Source organism: Balaenoptera musculus, chromosome 15 (genome assembly GCF_009873245.2).
Source record: "Balaenoptera musculus isolate JJ_BM4_2016_0621 chromosome 15, mBalMus1.pri.v3, whole genome shotgun sequence".
NCBI classification, from domain to species: Eukaryota; Metazoa; Chordata; class Mammalia; order Artiodactyla; family Balaenopteridae; genus Balaenoptera; species Balaenoptera musculus.
In genome coordinates this window covers 83,472,383-83,494,113 of record NC_045799.1, presented here as the reverse complement: position 1 = coordinate 83,494,113, position 21,731 = coordinate 83,472,383, and the positions used below count along the sequence as shown (strand labels likewise).

Below are 21,731 nucleotides of genomic sequence, written 5' to 3'. Positions count from 1 at the left end.
GCTTTAGCGATCTGGAGCCCCCACTGACTTGGCCCCCAGTGTGGTTGACATACTGCTGGCCCTGTTAGCCATTTGGACTCAGCTTTATCACCTCACTGAAGGCATACAGTCCTTGGGTGGTGACCAGACCTAGAGGCACAGCTGCCGACGGCCACAGCCTGCCTTTATGTTCTTGGTATAACCACACTGCTTCGTAGTAGCTAGGAACTCATCCTGCTTTAACAGTTTTAAGTCACTGGTTTTTGTGGTGTTCCAGGTAGGTAATATTTGGGTTAAACCACACTCCAGTACAGGGTTCCCATTTAGTGAATTAATGGGACCAGAGGCCAAGCCCATGCTTTCCCAGCATTCTTAGTGCCCTATGGCATTGACCAAAACTCTGAAAAATACCATACAATAACAAAAAAGTTAGTATTGATTAGTAATCAAGGTAAAATTAAGGTTAAGTGACATCAGTTTGCATTAGAACTAGGTACCAAAAATATGCAGTTGTGAGTCATGTGCATGTGATTGTTTGAAACCCTGTTTTATCACCTATTATCAAATTTGTTAAATTATCACATTTGACATTTAGTGACTAAAACAAGGGGAAGATTTCTGGCCACAGTTCACATCTGTGGAACATTATCTTCCCCTAGGAGAACTGCTGATTAACTTTATGGAAGATCGTGTGTGTGTGTGTGTGTGTGTGTGTGTGTGCGTGTAAAATTTGTAAGGGAGTCATTAGATATTTATAGCAGTGAACCAAATTATAGCTTCTTGGTGGATTGGAATCTGTTAGGTAAATAGGTTATTAATATAATTTGAAAATTAGAAAACACTTTGAGATACCATTTGCTTATGCTTTGATGTCAGTATGTATGATAATCTCCCTTTTTCCATTGATTCTGATTTGCAAAATTTTCTACATTCTGAAATCACTGAAGTGGAGGATTCATCTTATATTTGATGGGATCTTAGATTTCATTAAACATCATAAAATAATGATTCTCATTTTCTTATTAATATATTTTTTGCATGCTTTATTTTAGTGGTTTATTTTAGTTTTTAAGTAGTAATGCTTTTTAGATATTATATACCTTTAATTTATCAGAGTCTACTATCAAATAATATTACACCACTTCACATCCAGGGTAAGAACCTTGTAACAGTGTACTTTCATTTCTCCCCTCCCAGCCTTTGTGCTCTTTTACTTTTATGTGTGTTATCAACCCAACACACTTTTTGTTATTTTTGCTTTGAACAGTAGCAGTAAATCTTCTAAAGAGATTCACATCATGAGGGGAAAATGTTTACTCACATAGTTACCATTTACAGTATTTTCCATTCTTCCGTGTAGATACAGACTTTCATCTGGTATCTCTCCACCCCCCACCCCACCCCAGGACTTTTTTTTAATATATATAAATTATTTATTTATTTATTTATGGCTGTATTGGGTCTTCATTGCTGCGCGCGGGCTTTCTCTAGTTGCGGCGAGCGGGGGCTACTCTTGGTTGTGGTGCATGGGCTTCTCATTGCGGTGGCTTCTCTTGTTGCGGAGCACGGGCTCTTGGCATGCGGGCTCAGTAGTTGTGGGTTGCAGGCTCTAGAGCACAGGCTCAGTAGTTGTGGTGCATGGGCTTAATTGCTCCACGGCATGTGGGATCTTCCCAGACCAGGGCTTGAACCCGTGTCCCCTGCATTGGCAGGCAGATTCCTAACCACTGCACCACCAGGGAAGTCCCCACCCCAGGACTTTTAAACGTTTCTTATAGTACAGATCAACTAGTGATGAATTCTTTCAAGTTTTTAATGTCTGAAAATGATTTTGTTTCACCTTCCTTTTTGAAAGATACCTGGCAGGGTGTAGAACTGTGTCCGTTGTTTTAGTCATTTCAGACAGGAGGGTAAATCTATCCCTGTTACTTTGTCTTGGCTGAAAGCAGAACTTCCCACCCAAGTACTTTAAGTAAATTCATACAAATCATGAACCCCAAACACAGACCTCCCACCCACAAGCCTCCATTTGTGGGAAGCCAGTGCCTTCTCAAGAAAGGCAGGGGCCTGAGCTAAATTACACAAATCACTCCTGATTCTTAATCTGAAACCTCTCTGGCAACGCCTTTGTACTAAAATGGGGAATTTCTTGACATCCTTCCACATTGCTTTTCCCCTGTGAAAACATTTATATTTGTAGAAACCACACCTGCTGTGTTGTGGCTAACCGTCTCCCGTCATTCTGCAGACGAGAAATGGGCCCCAAGTGGTGAGGCTTAAGCAAGGCCCTTATCTCTGGAGAATCAGGAAGACCGTGATCAACTGCAGTGATTGCACGAAATTTCACCAGCAGGTTCCAGTTAACTTGCTTTTTCAAAAAAAGCTTTTATTGAGGTTGGAAGGAAATTTCTCATTGTATGCCCTTTTGTATGTTTTCAGAGAGAGAGTATGTATGTGTGTAATAACCATATCCATGTATAACTTTTTCAATTAAGAAAAATAAACCACTGGATTTCTTAGGAGAAAAAATAAATCAGCTGTAGACTTTCGTTTCATCTTACCTAACAACGTCAAAGTGACAAAATGTAGATGATAAAGTGAACCAAACCTTCTTTTTGCCTTCATTGGGAGAAGACTGCTGAGTCGTGGGAAAGGTCTTGATAATTAAGAACACCTTCTCTGAACATGGCTTATCTTCCCATTTTTTTCCTGTGGCACTTGCATGCGTGAAATTATCTGTGAGTGAGAGGATTATGTGGCTGCAAAGTTATTTTGAATGCAGAGAGATACTGATAGAATTTCACTGAATACCAGCAAAATGCTGGTATTCACTGTACATTCAGGGTGTTAAAAGAAATAGTAGGACATCAAGATATTTAAGTGACAGCTGTACAGAGATTGGTCCTGAGTATTTCATTATATACTTGTATTCTTTTTATTTATTCTTTTAGATGTGCCAGGAAACATTCCATTATTTTTCATTAATACTTTAGCCAAATACCCTGAAAAGGTGCTACTGGCCATTTATACTTGAAACTTTTTTTTTAACTTACGAAAAATTCCAGGACTTCCCTGGTGGCGCAGTGGTTAAGAATCTGCCTGCCGATGCAGGGGACACGGGTTTGAGCCCTGGTCCGGGAAGATTCCACATGCCGTGGAGCAACTAAGCCCGTGCGCCACAACTACTGAAGCCCATGTGCCTAGAGCCCATGCTCCACAACAAGAGAAGCCACTGCAATGAGAAGCCCCCGCACGACAACGAAGAGTAGCCCCCGCTCAACGCAACTAGAGAAAAGCCCGTGCACAGCAACGAAGACCCAATTCAGCAATCAATCAATCAATCAATTCCAAACCCTTAGAGTATAAAATAGGTAATGAATGCCCATATATCCATCAAATAGATTTAACACATCATTTTGCTTGATTAATTTTTTGCTGAACGATTTCAAAGTAAAGTCCAGATGTAATAATATTACAGCTCCTAAATTCTACAGTATGAATAAAGACTTTTTTTTTTTTTTTAACATAGTCACAATATCGTTATCCCACCTTACAGAATTTGTCTTTCTTTTAGACATGCAAATTCTGGTCAGAATTATGGGTAAAGTAAATGGTCAGTACTTTATTTAACTCTTTAGGGCGTTAAAGGGATAGGAAAAGATGGGCATTACTGAGAGAAAATCAAGGAAATCCATTAAAGGTCATGATTCTTGAGTTGAATCATTCTGGTGTTTAGATTCACTTAAAATGTACCTTCACTGTTACCAGCCAACCCTACTCATCATCAGGGTTGGAGGGGAGAAAACTGGAGGTGGGTTTTCTTAAACCAGAGTCTGTTGATGATTGAACTCGAGTGGCACCCGTTCAGACTCTTGTTTTCATATAGCTACATAGGAGAACTCAGAAGAACATTTTTTTTTTTTTTAAATGAGGCCCCTTTTGGGAGCCCAGTCCATACTTGACAGACTCAATTTAACTCTTTGGGTGCATTTATTTTTTTCGTAACAGGATAGTGTCAACCAACCGGTTAGTTTTTGATTTCTCTCTATATTACAGTAAGGTGCTTGCTTGCTGGTAAGAGTAATTCCTTGGGAGGTTCAAAAATTGCACACTTGCTTCTTTATTTTACTGTGGCATTTGACGTTGTTGGGTTTTTCCCTCTTGAAATTCTCTCCTCTCTTGGTTTTGGATGCATCATTCTCTGCTGGTTCTCACATTTTCTCTTGATCTGGGTCTCCCCACCCCACCCCACCCCACCCCATACATGAATAAGAAGCCTCTGGAAGCCGCTAGCAGCAGCTTTACGATGAAGCTGACACTTTGGACTATAGAATGGAAAGACCGGGTCCCTGATGACACTCTTGAGCTGCTGGGCCTGCCCGTAGCCTACTCTGGGACCCTGTGGATCTTTGGGTTTATCCTACTTGGAGTTCAAGCACCTGGGATGTGTATATTCATGTCTTTTATCAAATATGGAACATTTTAGCCAGTACTTCTTCAAATATTCTTTCTCTATCACCAGGGAAAATCATTAGACGTCTCTTGGCTTCAGTTTCCTCAGTTATAAAATTAGGATAATAACGGCTGCTCTCAAAGTTATTTGGCGGTGGCAGGGGTGGGTGTTTGGTGGTGTGATATAATTTCCTACTCTGAATTTATAAACACATTTTCTATTTTTCTTCTTAAGAAATTGTGTAGTATTTATTGCCTTTTGAATTTAAGCCTTTATTCTGGAACCGATTAAAAATATAACCAGGAATTCAATTTCATTTTTTTACATGGAGATAACTGATGTAGCACGTAACATACATAGAAGAGTCTGCCCTGTCTCTCTGACCTGCAATGTCAGTTGTGTTGTAAATCAAGTTTCTGTGAGTCTGTGTTTATTTTTCTGGCTACTGTCTTCTGGTTCATCAGTCCGTTTGTCTATCCCTGCACCATGATCACAGTATCTAAATTTGTTTGTAGAAGCTCTACATGTTCTCTTGCTATTTACTCAGATTCTTAATCTTTTGTTTCTTTAAACAGATTAATGAAATAGAAATTAAACACACGGTAGAGGATTATTAAAAGCTGTTTCTCTGAAAAGCTTAATGAGATAAAAGCCAATTCTAGCACAAAGAAAAGAGAATATAGACATAGTAGGAATGGAAAATACTGCAGAGGTTAATCATTAATGCAAGGATATTATGAACAACCCTGTCAATTAAAATTAAATGTCCATGTACCAGCCAGCCTTTACCCACTGCATTGACGTTCCCTAATATCATTCTGGAATGTATTTCCTCACAAGCCAACCTTCTCAGAAGGAACCACTATCAAGAATGTGGTGTTGAGGGACTTCCCTGGTGATGCAGTGGTTAAGGATCCGCCTGCCAACGCAGGGGACGTGGGTTCGATCCCTGGTCAGGGAACTAAGATCCCACATGCCACGGAGCAACTAAGCCCGTGTGCCACAACTAGCAAGCCCGTGTGCCACAACTACAGAGCCCACATGCTCTGGAGCCCGCACGCCACAACTAAGATCCAACGCAGCCAAAAGTAAATAAATATTAAAAAAAAAAAAAAACTGCCATTAAAAAAAAAAAGGAATGTGGTGTTGATCATTTCTGTGCATTTATTTATGCTCTGCGTATGTATATGTCACCCCTCTGTGGAAGGTGTCACGTACAGTGTATGTCTTCAGCCTGCTTTTATCTTCTTTTCATTTGTGGGTTTCATCTGTGTTGGAAGACTGAGTTCAGCCATTGTTAATTGTGTGGGATTCTGTTTCATAAATATACCACAGTTTATTCATTTTCTTATTAGTGGAAACTTAGGTCGTTTTCCTATTAAAACAATGCTGCTACGAATACCTTACACGTGGTCTGTAAGCGAGGGTTCCTTGGGATAAATACCTACACACAGAATTGCTGGCTTGTACATATGCCCATCTTCAGCCTCACCAGAAGTTGGCAAATTGTTCTCTGGAGTAGCTGTTGTTTACTTGTTTAACTCGATTTTTTTTTTTTCTTTCAGTGCCTGAAGACCTCTCATTAGAAGAGAGAGAAGAACTTTTAGACATTCGTCGAAGAAAAAAGGAACTTATTGATGACATCGAGGTAAAAAAATGTCTTTTAGTTTTTGCTCTTAGGTAAAATTGTAAATCAAGTCATTTGCAGAGACGTGGAAGGACCTAGATACCGTCGTACAGAGTAAAGTAAGTCAGAAAGAGAAAAACAAATATCGTATATTAACGCATATATGTGGAATCTAGAAAAATGGTACAGATGATCTTATGGGCAAAGCAGAAACAGAGACACAGACGTAGAGAACAAACATATGGATACCAAGGAGGAAAGGGCGGGGGGTTGGATGAATTGGGAGATTGGGATTGACGTATATACACTACTATAAAACAGATAACTGGGGCTTCCCTGGTGGCGCAGTGGTTGAGAATCTGCCTGCCAATGCAGGGGACACGGGTTCGAGCCCTGGTCTGGGAAGATCCCACATGCCGCGGAGCAACTGGGCCCGTGAGCCACAATTACTGAGCCTGCGCGTCTGGAGCCTGTGCCCCGCAACAAGAGAGGCCGCGATGGTGAGAGGCCCGCGCACCGCGATGAAGAGTGGCCCCCGCTTGCCGCAACTGGAGAAAGCCCTCGCACAGAAACGAAGACCCAACACAGCCATAAATAAATAAATAAATAAAAATTTAAAACTGAAAAAAAAAAAACCCCAGCTAACTAATGAGAGCCTATTGTATAGCACAGGGAGCTCTACTTGGTGCTCTGTGGTGACCTAAATGGGAAGAAAATCCAAAAAAGAGGGGATATGTGTACACGTATGGCTGACTCACTTTGATGTACAGCAGAAGCTGACACAGCAGTATAAAGCAACTATACTCCAATTAAAAAAAAAAAGGATAAACAACAAGGTCCTACTGTAGAGCACAGGGAGCTATATTCAATATCCTGTGATAAACCATAATGGAAAAGAATATGAAAAAGACTGTATGTGTGTGTGTGTGTGTGTGTGTGTAGCTGAATCACTTTGCTGTACAGCAGAAATTAACACAACATTGTAAATCAACTATACTTCAATAAAATAAATTTTTAAAAAAATTGTAAATCAAGTAGCTTCATGAAAATGTAAAAAAGTGGGTATTCAGTATGCGTTTATCCGAACCATACGGAGAGGCAGAGCGTAAGAGTTACCCGGGCTGGTGAAGCAGAGCTTGTGCTCACGGGGCGGCGTGGACTCACTGGAAGAGAAGTCACGCCTGGAGTCACGGGCGAGCGACGTGTGACTCCACAGTCACGAAGGGCGTCTTCACACGGCAGCGGCGCCTGCACACGTACTGCTCCCGGAAGCCGATGGCGAGGCCCCGCTTCGTCTACCAGGGTCCCTGGCGTGCTGCCTGGCACATTGTTGGCACTCAGGTGTCTTTTGAATAATGGACTAAACATATATTGAGTTCTAGCTGTGCACCGAGCGCCTACTAGCTGGTGGGAGTAGAATGACGGACAAAACACAGACAACCGTTGCACTTTTCCACACTTGTGTGCTCAGAGGACAGGGTGGAGGGGGTCCCGTGGGAGACCCAGAGGAGTCAAGCCAGAGTCTCAGAGTTGGAGCATCTGTGATAGTTGCAGAAACGGTACAGAGGAGCAGCACTTGCGGCTTCCTCGGGGGATCGACTGGACGTGCGGCTGCTGCCTGGGACGCTTCCTAACCGTTGTCACGCCAGAGTCAGCGCGGCCTCCCCGGCCACTTGCTGCGGAGCCGAGCCGTGTCCAGACAGCAGCTCCTTTCTAAGGGCTCACAGTTTGAGCCTGAAGTTTCTTGGCACCTAAGATCATAGGGTCTGAATAAAAATTTCTTTGTATTTGAGAGACAATTCATGAAACTTTTCCTTCTAAGGTTACCCGTCATTCTCAGAAAAATCAGATAACCCAGAATGTGTGCTTTGGTTGAAGAATAAGAACATATTGTAAGGCTAACGTTCCGATTTGGACGTTAGTAATAATAGTGCCCATGGAGCCTTGTGTAGCTCCAACGACCTCACTGCTGAGTTGAGGACGCCGAGGCCCAGGAGGTCGGAGCTGTCTCAGCCAGTAAGTGGTGGGGGGTCTGTCCCTTCTGGGTCCTTGGCCTGAGGGCCCCAGGCAAGATCGTTGTCACCTCCTGGGCTCTGTCCACGGTGCCTCGTCTCATGTAAAGTGACAGAAATCATCCTGAGACGGTGGTTGGAGGCCCGATACTGACCTGACTGAGTTTAAGCCTCGCCCCAGGTCTTCCCAAGAAGTCAGGTGCCGGCGAAGGCAGGTGGGCATGTGTGGGTGACGTATGACAGGACTCATTGCTTTCCTTTTGCTGTTTGTGTCTTTTTACACCTGTGATGTTCTCCCCAGGGTCCCTTCTTGATTTTACACACAGACACTCCAGAATCTGCCTACGGGACCCCTCTGCTCTCGTTCTGATGGGAGGTGGACAAACAGTCATTTTGCTTGCTCATGAGTTGGGGTGGCTCTGACTACGAGACTCTCTGTGTCCATAAGCAGTGCTGGTTTCTCCATACCTGTGATGTCCCCATGAGACCTGAGGGGACCTTGCACCTGGGGGGCTAAAAGGTCTCTGAAGGTGGAGACCCCCTCTCTCACCCCCACAACGCTTTCTTTCTTTCTTTCTCTCTCTCTCTCTCTCGACAGAGGCTGAAATATGAAATCGCGGAAGTGATGACGGAGATCGACAACCTCACGTCCGTGGAGGAGAGGTGAGCAGCTGTGGCTGCACCTGCAGGTCGCCCTCCAGCCGAGCTCGTGACGCTTTGGGGCTGGGCAGTGGGGAGCCTGTGGGGGCCTGGTCCTCCTCCTCCGCCCCCTCATCTTCCCTCCCCACGTGGTCCAGTTCACCGTCAGGCCTTGGAGTTGAGGAAGCCGCGCAGGCCCCTCAGAACACCCTGCCCAGACGTGACCTTTCTGTGTGGCAAGGAGCTCTGCTCTTGCTGAACAAGTTAGCAACTGTGAAAGAAAAGAGCTGCAGTGGCCGTACCTGTGCTGCTTCCACCTGGGCAGGGGCGCCTGGGGGCCTGTGCCCTTTCCTTCCCCGAGTTGTCCTGTCGGGAGGGGACGTGAGCTCCCGGTGCTTTGTGCAGACGTCCAGTAACGACTTCTTAATTTGTTCAAACACACAGCAAAACTACTCAGAGGAACAAGCAGATAGCCATGGGAAGGAAGAAATTCAACATGGATCCCAAAAAGGTAAGAGGACATCTTCAGTTTTCTGGCCTGTGAGAGACTGATGGATGGATGGATTGATCGATTTTAAAGACATGCTCCCTCTTGGACAAGGGTGGGTGTATACCTCATAAAGACACTGAGTTGATGTTCAGTTTTACCGCAAAGGGGGCTACTGATGAGCGGGGGCAGCAGAAGTCCCTGGACCAGAAGGCCTTTCTTTGGGAAGTTCCGACTCGGGGCTGGCCTCCAAGGAGCTGCCCGACGCTCAGTCGGGCCCCTTGGTTCCCCCAGGCCGAGCTTTTTGCTGGCCCTCAGAAGCCCCAGGCCAGGGAGTCGCATGGCCCGTCAGGGCAGAGATGGTAGATGTTATGGTCTAGGGGGTTAAAAGTTTCAAGGGAGAGGGCTTCCTTCCTTTCATTTACGGTAAAAAGAAGACATCTGTCTGAAAGACCAAGCGACTCCAGATTTAAGCCAATATCTTGGTCTTTCCTCAAGTTGGATTTTCTAGGAAAGCACCCCCCAAGAAATGAAACCTGCAACATGTAGCATCTTGTTTTTGAGATTTGAGCTAAAGGACCTATTAGCTGAACCTATGAAGCTTTGTGTAACACATGGCTCAGTTGTAACATCGTTTTGGTTTTGAGAAGAGTGGACCTGATCAGCCGCTAAGGTTCATGGTCTAGGAGAGGAGAGGAGAGACGTGTCCGCAGAGAGGTGGCCTCAGGCCCTCTCTGCTGGTGACTTCATTCCTCTCTGGTCTTTTTTTGTTGTTTGTTTGTTTGGTTGCACGAGATCTTAGTTGCAGCAGGTGGGCTGCTTAGTTGTGGCATGCGAACTCTTAGTTGCAGCATGCATGTGAGATCTAGTTCCCTGACCAGGGATCGAACCCGGGCCCCCTGCATTGGGAGTGTGGAGTCTTATCCACTGCGCCACCAGGGAAGTCCCCTCACTGGTCTTTAATTGGTGTTCACTTCTAACGTCTTCCTTGTTTTTCCTGGCATCTCTGTGCTAATTACTTATTTGTTCATTCGGCAAATGTTTGCTGATGGCTGGAATTACACTGCGCAAGGTCTCAGATCTGTAAACTTACATCTGTAGGTGCAAGCACAGTTGCAGATGTTATTTAAAGATATACGTACCACTTTTCCCTATTCAAGGTTTGCAAATTTGGGTTTTGTCAAGATATTAGCAGGGCTGCAGCACAAGAGGGTCTCTGTTTAACTCGGGTACTCTGGCCACTGTGGCAGTTTTCCTGTTGCTTCCTAATTCTCTGCTTACAGGGTATAAATCAACTCCAGATTGTCAGTGAGAACAATTCAAATTGTGAATTTGGTAATGATTTGATATTTGGGATTAGTAACAGTCTTTTTTTTTTTTTTAGAAGTTGAGTTTATAGAGTAGAATTATCAGCAGATGTAATAAGCATTGGAAGCATCTCAGGAGAGGGACGGTCTAACAAGAGGAAGTTTTAAAAACTGGGCCTTAGATTTTCAAGTGCAGCGCAGGGTAGCACACCATTCAGTTCATGGAGAGATTCAGATCTTCTCTCGAAACAGACAAATAAGTACTTGCTTTGAGTGGTGCCTGAAGTCCTCACCATCAGGGTCTTGCCTGTTGTCTTATTTTACATACACTGTGCGTCAGATTTACAGTAATAATGGCTAACGTTTATTGAGAAGTAACTCTGTCGGGAGCTGTGCTAAGGAAGCACGTGGCCCGGTGGACTTCAGTCCCTACAACGACCTCCTGAGGTTGGTTAGCACGTGGCCTGGTAGACTTCAGTCCCTACAACGACCTCCTGAGGTTGGTTAGCATGTGGCCTGGTAGACTTCAGTCCCTACAATGACCTCCTGAGGTTGGTTAGCACGTGGCCCGGTAGACTTCAGTCCCTACAACGACCTCCTGAGGTTGGTTCCGTCTTAATTGCTGTGTCACAGTTGGGGGGCAGCCAAGGAGCACAGAACCCGACTCTGAGACTCATGCCTGTGACTGTGGTGCTTCCTGGGCTCTGGCAGACTCGGGGGTTGGTTCGTAGGTGGCCTTGAGCCCAGCCTAGGTGGCCCGGGCCCCTGGCCAGCCCTGTGGTGTCTGCTGACCCGTCTCGCACACGGGTGTTTCATCTGCTGTGCCTGGGCTGCGGCGAATTGCACCACAGGCTTCGTTTTGTGTTACTGTTCACCTAAAAGACTTTTTGAAATATTAATTCTTGGTTCCATTTGACAACTTACTTGTAATTATGTTGTGCGATAAAAGCACTTGACACATTGAGTCTGCATGTTTGCTTTTTCTGGGAATAATTATCAAAATTTTCTGGTTTTGTAGACTTGGTTTCAGCACTTGTAGTCAACGCCAGCCGCCATAACAAAATACCGTACACTGGGTGCCGTAAGCCACAGAATAATTTTTCTCACAGTTCTGGAGGCTGGACGTCCCAGATCATGGTGAGGTTCTGGTGAGGACCCTCTCCCAGGCTTGCAGACGGCTGTCCAGTTGCTGTGTCCTCACGTGGCAGAGAGGGGGCAGGCTCTCTGGCATCTCTGCTTATAAGGGCACTGATCCCATCAGACCAGGGCTCTGCCCAAATGACCTCATCGAACCCAGATCACCTCCCAAAGGCCCACGTCCTAATACCATCATATTGGGGATTAGGACTTCAACATAGGAATTTTCAGGGGACACACGCATTCAGTCTGTAACAGCACTGGATGATCTCACAATTCAAACTTGTATCTCCCCCATGGCCCAGGCCCCTATTAAACCATGTGACATTGTGAAACACGAGGCTCTTGTCAGAGTGAATTCGTTCTTTCAGGCCAGGAGGAAGATTTAAGTCCCAGAGCGATAACACACTGAGCAGGGAGCTTCGGCTTGTTCGGGTACGTGGATACCCAGGAGTAGCACTTGGCTTTATAAATACAGAAGAGAGACGGTTGATGAGATCAAGGAAGCTGAAAACACTCGGCAGCCTCTCCCTTTTATTCCCAACGTCCTAGAAGTGCCTTTAAAAACATAATACATAAATGTGCAACAAGCAGACTCGGTGGCCTAGAAATTGAGGCATCCCTGAAAGACACAAGGAGAATTGCCCAGAGCACAAGTAAGGGGGAGGAGGCTGTGGGAAGGGCAGCAGCTTCAGGGCTTCCGCCTGCTCAGAGGCAGGTGTGGGTGTCGGGCCATCGCGGGGGCGGGCATCAAGACCCTTCCCCTCGTGTCGAGCAGCGGAGTGTGCCCCCAGGTGGGAGAAGCCAGGGGGGCGCTTCGTCTGTGAGAAGGGGGCCACATCTTTGGGCGCTGCCATCACTAAGGGGGAAACACCCACTGACGGAGACCAGCTGCCGAGCCCTCACCCCCACCCCGCCTGCGTAACCCGCCCCTCTGCCAGATCCCTGGAGGCAGCCGCCACGAAAGCGGGAAACAGACTGCGGTCCAGCTCCCAGAGCGTCCTCCGTGCGAATCTGGACAGCCAACCGGGACCCAGCTAAGTGGGAGGAAACGGACACCACAAAAGAGACGTGGACTCAACCAACAGAACTGAAGCGGCTCTGGAGGAAGCAGACCTCGTAGAAACAACAGAAGGAAACATTAGAAGTAGGGTATTCGCATACGTATGTTTGTATTTTATATAAATCTCGTCAAGGAGACGTGATAGGACGTTGGCTTATCCATGATACAGAAGTGGGGAGTTGGGGGAAAGATCCTTGGAAGTGAAAACAGCATCAGGTAAAAACCTAAGGGCTGGGCTGGAACCCACAGAGGACCCGGCTGCAGGTGGATTCGTGAGCCGAAGGTGGAGTTGGGTGATTCTCGCCGTAGCTGTGCGCGGACCTACAAGGGGACGTGGATGACAGCCCTGGCAGCTCAAAGGTTGCTTAATAGAAGTCCCCAAAGGAGAGAAAAGAAAATGGAGTGGGGACTTCCCTGGTGGTGCAGCGGTTAAGACTCCGCCTGCCAGTGCAGGGGACATGGGTTCAAGCCCTGGTCCGGGAAGGTCCCACATGCCGCGGAGCAGCTAAGCCCGTGAGGCACAACTACTGAGCCTGAGCTCTAGAGCCCCTGAGCCACAACTACTGAGCCTGCGAGCCACAACTACTGAGCCCGTGTGCCACAACTACTGAGGCCCACGTGCCTAGAGCCTGTGCTCCGCAACAAGAGAAGCCACCGCAACGAGAAGACCGTACACCGCAACCAAGAGTAGCCCCCGCTCGCCGCAACTAGAGAAAGCCCGCGCGCAGCAACGAAGACCCAAGGCAGCCAAATAAATAAATTTTTAAAATAATAGTAAAAAAAAAATAAATTCAAAAACCTTTTTTAAAAAAAAAAGAAACGAGTGGAGGAAATAGTTCAAAAAAATATTGGAATATTTCAGAACTAGATTAAGATCAAATCCTCAAATTCAAAGGGCTCACCAAATGCCAAGCTGGATGCATTTCTTAAAGACCTATATGCATAGATACATTGAGTAAAATATCAGGAAACCTGTGGATTAAGAGAAGTGTACGAAATTTCCAGGAAGGAAAGACCAGATTCTCTAAGAAGAAACAAAAATCACAGCAAGCTCGTCAGCAGCAGCACTGAATCAAGGGCAACAGGGAAATCATGTTTTCCAAAGTCTGGGGAAAAGTGATTTAAATTAACTGCTAAGACCTTCTCTGAGCGCCAGAAATGGAGAAATTGGAGTAGTACATCTCTAATCCAGAGGGGAGCCCAAGGGCAAGATGTGGGATTGAAAAACAGAAGAGCAGAGAGACCAGAAGAATTTACAGTTAAGTCTACATAGTGATTGTCGTAAGAATACTTTTAAAAGTTAAGTCCCAGATTATCTCAATATGTTAAGTAGCAAGAAGGAAAGGAAGGAGATTAAAAGCTGGCTAAGGTTTTCTGGATGTTGGTAGATGAATATAAGTTTAAAAATTTGTTAAAATTAAGAGTCACCACTAAAAATAGCAATAAAATAGGACTTCTGAATTATTAGTGTTTACCTAATGTATTCGTTTTCTAGGGCTGCCGTAACAAACTGCCACAAACTTGGTGGCTTCAATCAACAGAAATTCATTCTCTCGCAGTGCGGGAGCCCGGAAGCCCCAAATCCAGGTGTGGGCGGGGCCTGTTCCTTCCGGAGGCTCCAAGGGAGCCCCTGCCGCAACCTCTCCCGCAGCTCCCGGGGCTGCCAGCATCCTCGCCCGTGGCTGCGTCCCTCCCGGAGTGTGACGTCTCCTCCCCTCTGCACAGGGGTGCGTGTCCTCAGGCCGAGAGGAGGCCTCTTCCTCTGCTCTGTCTCCTCGTCCCCTCCCAGGTGCAGCCAGCCCCTTTCTCCTTCGCAGCTGCTCTCTCTGCCTGTGGCCTGGGCTCACGCCAGTGGCTCCGTGTTTTCCATGACCAGGGAGGGCCTCCGTCTCTTGCACAGGGAGCTCAGGCTTCCCTCGGGGCCTCCTCTGCCTGCCTTATGTGACGTTTAAGCACAGAAGGGATCCCCTTGTGCTGAGCCTGTCTGCCTTCCCAGATCCTGGGAGGTGGTTAGATAGCACTTCCTCTCGGAGAAGTTTCCGAGTGATTGGGGAGCGTTGGGTTTTAGAGCAGGTCGTGTGCACCTGGAAGAATCCAGGAAAGCCTCATCTGCAGCCCGTTCAAGGGGCATAGGCTGACGGGGTGGCCGGGGCCCCTTGGCCACAGAGATTGCCGGTCGGGTGACTCTGCAGACAGCCGGCAGAGTGGGGAGAGAACAGGGTCGGAAGGACGCAAGACCCTCTTGCAGCCTCGGCCCCGCTGAGGACGCACGGCCAAGTAGCATCCGCAGAAGGGAGGCTGGCCGCTGGGCCACCACCCTCACTGGTATCACAGCCGAAGTGGTCACGAAAGACCGGGCCAGAACTGTCACCCCGAGGTGAGCCTCCATCCCCCAGGGAGCCTCTGCTGGTCCCTTTGTCCCCGACCTCGGGCTCCTAGGAGGCCCTGTCCCCTGCCCCTACGGTGTTGGGAGCGGCAGAGTCTCCTGTCTCCACCCACAGCCAGCCCGTGAGTCCTCACGACAAGGACTCCAAGGGCCCCAGCGAGGCAGCTGGGGGCAGCTCTGCCTCTGGCCTCGTGGCAGGGCTTTTAGGTCAGACTCGGAACCTCTGCCCAGCCCCACAGAGCTCCCGTCCCTCACAGAGCCCTGAGGGCATCCCCAGCCCTGCAGTCTCCCCTCGCCTTGCTCCACGGGCACCTGGGCGTGGCATCGTGTCCCCTGAGGAAGTAGCGCCAGCACCGCCCTTGTCCAAGGCCTTGTTTTCCGGAATTTGGGTGAGGACAGTTGCACACCTAGGATCGGAATGCTTCGCTCCAGTGCGTGTGTGTCTTCCGATTCGGAAGGTGATACCCAGGTGGCTGTACCCACTTAAGCTCCCACCAGAAATATAGGGCAGTTAATTTAAGATTGTCAGACTTACTGGTTTTTTTTTTGGTAAACTTTTTTTTTTTTTTTTGAAGAATAACATGGTGCGCAAATTTTAAATGTACAGCTTGAAGAATTTTAACAAATTTAAATACTCATGTAACCACAACCCAGAACAAGACGCAGCTGTGGAACATTACAGGGCACCTTCCTGGAGTCTCCTCCTAGGGAATGAATTCTGCGCTATCAGCATAGATGAGTGTTGCCTTTTTAAAAATTTACGTAGGTGGAATTAGAATATGCTGAGTCCTTTTATCCGTGTCACGTCTGTAGATTCATCTGTGCTATTGTTTATTCCACCTCGTGCTATAGTCTTCCATGATGTGAATGTGCTACAATGTACTTGTCGGTTCTCTTACTGACCCACTGTTGGGTTGTTTCCAGTTTTTAGAAATTCTGAATGAGGCTGCTGTGGACATTCATGTGTTTAAAAAATAAATAGACTCTTCAGATGGATTCATGGGGCATGAGGGATCCCTGGTCTTGGGCCCTTAGGCTGTTAGCTGCATTTGTAGAAACAGCTTCTGGGCAGAATTCCCTCTTCCCTTACAAGCTTTCCAACATGTATTTTGAAACCAGCTCAGAAGCTCTGCCCGAGGTAAATTTTTGCTATTATTAGGGCTTCCCGTGAGACAGAGAACCGATAGTTTGGGCCCAGCAGCCCCTCTGCAGCCGTTCATAGAGACTGTTGGGCTGGTCTCTGTAGGTCCTTCCATGGGTGTGGCTTTGACTGCTGTGAGCTCAGTGGCATGGTGACTGGTTACCTGTTCAGCCACAGGTGGCAGCACATCCGTGAAGACAGCTTATGCAGCGGGCTGTCTTCTCACGGCAGAGGTGGCCACAGGGCGTCGAGTGGCTCCCAGGTGGCAGGACTGGGGTCCTGTGTTCTTCCCAGCCTTGCCCTGTATGTCAACTGCAAGGGCTCCTGCCATCACATCTGCATTCAGGGCAGGAAGGAGGAGGAAGGAGCTGTCAAGGTCCCCTTTTATCAGGAAAGGAGCAGCTTTCCTGGGTCCTCCTCACAGACTTCGTCTCTGTCTGTTTGACCAGATCTGTTCACAAGGTCATTTCTGGTTGCAGGGGAGTCTGGGAAGGGGGGCTTGGGATGGGTGTTGGGTTGGTCAACCATGTACGATGTGTTCCTTTCGCACACAGCACAGATCCTTTTCCTGAGCTGGGGAAATTCGGTGTCATTGTTCCTTCTGCCTTTATAATCTCTAATAACACTTAGAACGGTTTGTTCAGTTACTTGTTTGTCTCTTAGCCTGTTCATTTGCCAGGAGGCGTGGAAGTGCTTTTCTCTGATGGGTAAGATGTGTTATGGTGATGTGAGAATCCCATCATGCTCTTGTATTAGTTTTGCCATGTCCGAACCAGTAAGGTCATGACACTAAATGTATTTGTCTTTGAAGTACGAGTCTGGTGACCCTCCTAACTGGTGCTTCCTTTTTACGCTCCTATTCAGGGAATTCAGTTTCTAATAGAGAACGACCTGCTGCAGTGCTCCCCGGAGGACGTGGCCCAGTTCTTGTATAAAGGGGAAGGCCTGAATAAGACCGTGATCGGGGACTACCTGGGTGAAAGGTGAGTTCAAGGGCAGGGGGCAGCCTGCCCACCCGGGCCGACCCTTGCGTCAGGGCCTGTCACGTGGGCTCTGGGGGTGGCTGTGCTCCCCGAGGCCGAGCCAGTCCAGGCAGCCGCATCCTCCCCTGGGCCCTTGTGAGCAGAGAGGGGTGGGTGTCCTGGGGCTGGGCGGGGTCGGTGCTCCTCTGGAATCCTCTGCTCATCCAGGAAACCAGGACGGAACCAAGAATGCCACTGCCTCTCGCTCCTTGCCTCGGAAAGCGTCTTCGTTTGTTTTGCACAGAAATACCCGGGTCTCTCAGCTGTCGCCTTTCCCCTGTTAGTTGGGGGTATGAGTAAAGGTGGAAGGTTGTTATTTTTTAAATGGAGAGCGGCCAGTCAGGCTTACTTTCTCGACCTTCTCCACTTAAAAGTCCACTGGCTCTGCTTAGCAGAGGGCAGGGCAGGAGGCCTCAGGCAGCACATCCCCTGAATGTGTCAGAATAGACTTGGGCAAGGAGCAGACGGCAGTGTTTTTAAACAGAAGGCCAGCAGTCGCTCAACCAGCGTGGTTTCTGTTTCGAGCTTTTCATTAAAAATACTTGATCAGAAGTGAAAAGCAGAACACTTCCCAGCTCACTCTGTGAGGCCAGTGCTACCTGATACCAAAATCAAAGACATCACAGTAAAAGAAGTCTACAGACCAATATCATTTATGACTGTAGAAGCAAAAATCCTCAGCTAAATACTAGCAAATCAAATCCAGCAATATCGAAGAAGGATTATGCACCAGAACCCTTGAACAACACGGGTTTGAACTGTGCAGGTTGACTTGTATGTGGATTTTTTTTCAGTAGTAAATACTACAGAACTGCGTGATCCACGGTTGGTTGAATCTGCGGATGCAGAACCGTGAAGATGGAGGAACCCCGTGTGTAGAGGGCTGTGTAAGTTTACACACATTTTCAACTGAGTGGAGGGTCGGTGCCCCTAACCCCCACGTTGTTCAAGGGTCAACTGTATTCATTATCTTACGAATGCCAGGTTAGTTCAACATACGCAGATCAGTTATCAATAGATGCCATATCAGTAGAATAAAGAGCAAAACCCACACGATCATCCCAGTAGATTTAGGAAGAGCATTTGACAACATTTACTGCTTCATAATAAAAACACTCAAACTAGGAAAAGAAGGGAACTTCCTCAACATTATAGAGGGCACCTGTGAAAAACCCACAACTTCATGCTTTCCCCTTAAGATCAAGACTGTTCTCAGCGCTTCCATTCAACTTGGTACTGGCAGTTCGAGCCAAGGCAGTTAGGCAGGAAAATGAAATTAAAGGCATGTAATTTGTAAAGGAAGAATTAAAACCGTTTCTATTTGCAGATGACATAATCTGGCATATAGAAAATCCTGGGGAATCACTAACAAACTATTAGAACTAATAATTTCAGTAATGTTGCAAGATATCAGATCAATATACAGTTTCACTCATATGTCTGTACAGTAGCAATGAAAATGCTGAAAAGGATATTATAAGAAAGCAGCTCCATTTACAGTAGCATTAAAAAGAATAAGACACTTAGGAATAAATTTTAACAAATGAAATTTTTACTCTGAAAACTGTAACATATTATTGAAAAAAATTAAAAGATCCAAATAAGTGGAAAGACATCCATGTTCATGGATTAGAAGACTTAATATCGCAAAAATGGCAGTACCTTCCACATTGATAAACAAATTTAACACGGGACTTCTCTGATGGCGCAGTGGTTGGGAATCCGCCTGCCAATGCAGGGGACACAGGTTTGAGCCCTGGCCCGGGAAGATCCCACATGCCACGGAGCAGCTAAGCCTGTGCACCACAACTACTGAGCCTGTGCTCTAGAGCCCGTGAGCCACAACTACTGAGCCCGTGTGCCCCAACTACTGAAGCCCACACGCCTAGAGCCCCTGCTCCACAACAAGAGAAGCCTCTGCGATGAGAAGCCCGCGCACCGCAACAAGGAGTGGCCTCTGCTCGCTGCAACTAGAGAAAGCCTGTGTGCAGCAACAAAGACCCAACGCAGCGAAAAAATAATTAACTAAAAAAAATTTTTTTAATTAAAAACAAAACAAATTTAACATACTCCCTAGCAAAATCTGAGCTAACTTCTTTGTAGAAGTTGACAAGCTCATCCCATAATTCATGTAGAAATTCAGGGGACCCAGAATAGCCACAACTGTCTTGGAAAAAAAAGAACAAAGTTGGAGAACTTACACTTCCCAATTACAAAACAGACTAAAGCTACACTAATCAAGACAGTGTGGTATTGGCATAAGAGTAGAGGAAAAGGCCATGGAATAGAATTAAGAATCCAGAAATAAACCCTCATATATACATCAACTGAGGGGCCAACACAGTTCAGCGGGGGAACGAATGGTCCTTTCAGCAAGTGGTGTGGGGACTGCTGGACAGTCACCTGCAAAAGAGTGTCACTGGGTCACTCACCATATACAGAAATTAAAGTGGGTCAGAGACTAAGTATAAGCACTAAAACTATAAAACACTGAGAAGAAAACACAGGGGTAAATCTCTGTGACCTTGGATTAGGCAAGGGTTTCTTAGATATGACAGCAAAAGAAAAAAGTAGAATCATCAAATTTCAAAACATCTGTGCTTCAAAGGACATCCTCAAGAAAGGGAGAAGACAACCCAGAGAATAGAAAATATTTGCAGGTCATATATAAATGTGATAAAGACTGGTATCTAGTATATAAAAAGAATTCTTACAACTCAATAATAAAAAGACAATTATAAAATGGGCCAAGGACCTGAATAGACATTCATCCAAAGAGGATATATACATAGGCATATGATAAGGCCAATAAGCGTATGATGAGATGCTCAACATCATTAGTCATCAGGGAAATGCAGCTCAAAACCACAGTGAGATAGCACTTCATATCCACTAGGATGGTTGTAATTAAAGAAGATGATAAATGTTGGTGAGGATGTGGAGAAACTGGAACCCTCATACACCGCTATATAAAAAATGGTGCAGCCACTTTGGAAAGTAGTTGGCAGTTCTTCAAAATGGTAAACTTACCATGTGATCCAGTAATTCTACTCTAGTTACAAACCCAAGGGGGAAAAAAAACTTGTACGCACAAAAACTTGTGCACCAATGTTCACAGCCACGTTACAGCCCCAAAGTGGAAACAACTCAGACGTCCAGCAACTGACGAATGGATAAAGAAAATGTGGTCCCTCCATACAATGGAATGTTATTTGGCATTAAGAAGAAAGGAGGTATTGATACATGCTACAACATGGATTTACAACATTAAAAACATTATGACAGGAAAAGAAGTCAGTCACAAAAGGCCACGATATTGTATTATTCCATTTTATATGAAATGCTCAGAATTGGCGGATTTATAGAGACAGAACACAGAGTGGTTGCCTGGCGCTGGGGGGCTGTGAGCATTGGGAGGTGATGGTTAAGGTGTGGGCGTTCTTTTTGGGGGAATGAAAATGTTCCAGAATTGCTCGTGGTGATGGTTGCACAGATCTGTGATATACTAAATATGCTAAAAACCGTTGAATTATACACTTGAAACGGTTGAACTATATGGATTGTGAATTATGTTTCGACAAAGCTGTTTTTTAAAAAAATGGAAGGGTCTCCTAGGAGTTCAGGCACCGAGTCTAACAGGCACCTAGCACAGGACAACGTGCTAGGAGGGCCAGAGTCTGAGTGACTCCCTGGCGTCCTCTGGCAGGTGTGCGACTACGGAGATTAAATTAACTACGACGTTAGTATAAAGCGCGGTCTGGCAGTGCCTGCAGATTTTTAGTCCAAAAATATGGGGACTTCCCTGGTGGCACAGTAGTTAAGAATCTGCCTGCCAGTGCAGGGGACATGGGTTCGAGCCCTGGTCTGGGAAGATCCCACATGCCGCAGAGCAACTAAGCCCGTGAGCCACAACTACTGAGCCTGTGCTCTAGAGCCCACGAGCCACAGCTACTGAAGCCCGCCTGCTGCAACTACTGAAGCCCACGTGCCTAGAGCTCCTGCTCTGCCACAAGAGAAGCCACCGCAATGAAGAGTAGCACCCATTTGCTGCAACTAGAGAAAGGCCGCGCGCAGCAACGAAGACCCAACGCAGCCAAAAAAAAAAAAAAAAGAAATGAAGTCCTGGCTCCGTGCCGGGCACTGTTCTAGGCACTTGGGTGGCGTTGGTCCCTCTGCTGTGGAACTGCGTTGGCTGCAGTAACAGACAGTACATAACAAGCAAACTAAATAAGAAAACATGGTCTGTCGGAAGGTGACCAGGGCAAAGGGCCCGCGGAAGAGCTGGGGGAGTGGGTAGCAGTGTGACGGGCTGGTCAGGGCGTCTGACTGGGGCGGTGGCATCTGTGTGAGGATGCGGGGAGGGGGCGGATGTGCTCCGGGTGATGGGAAGTGGGGGGCGTGGGAGGCTCCCGGCGGAGGAGGGGCAGGAGCAGATGGTCCCCGCGCGGAGTGAACGGCAGCGCGGCGGCGGGAGCGGA

General features: G+C 46.7%; 1 protein-coding gene across 2 annotated transcripts in view; it reads left to right on the top strand.

Moving 5' to 3' along the window:
* CYTH3 (cytohesin 3) overlaps nucleotides 1-21,731 on the top strand; it is a 96,436-nt gene that overhangs the window by 63,704 nt on the left and 11,001 nt on the right. For both annotated transcript variants that reach the window (XM_036826452.1, XM_036826451.1), the window contains exons 2-5: nucleotides 5,998-6,080; nucleotides 8,670-8,734; nucleotides 9,155-9,221; nucleotides 17,096-17,214. In XM_036826452.1, the coding sequence (XP_036682347.1) occupies nucleotides 5,998-6,080; nucleotides 8,670-8,734; nucleotides 9,155-9,221; nucleotides 17,096-17,214 (334 nt within the window). The remainder of the gene's footprint in view (nucleotides 1-5,997; nucleotides 6,081-8,669; nucleotides 8,735-9,154; nucleotides 9,222-17,095; nucleotides 17,215-21,731) is intronic.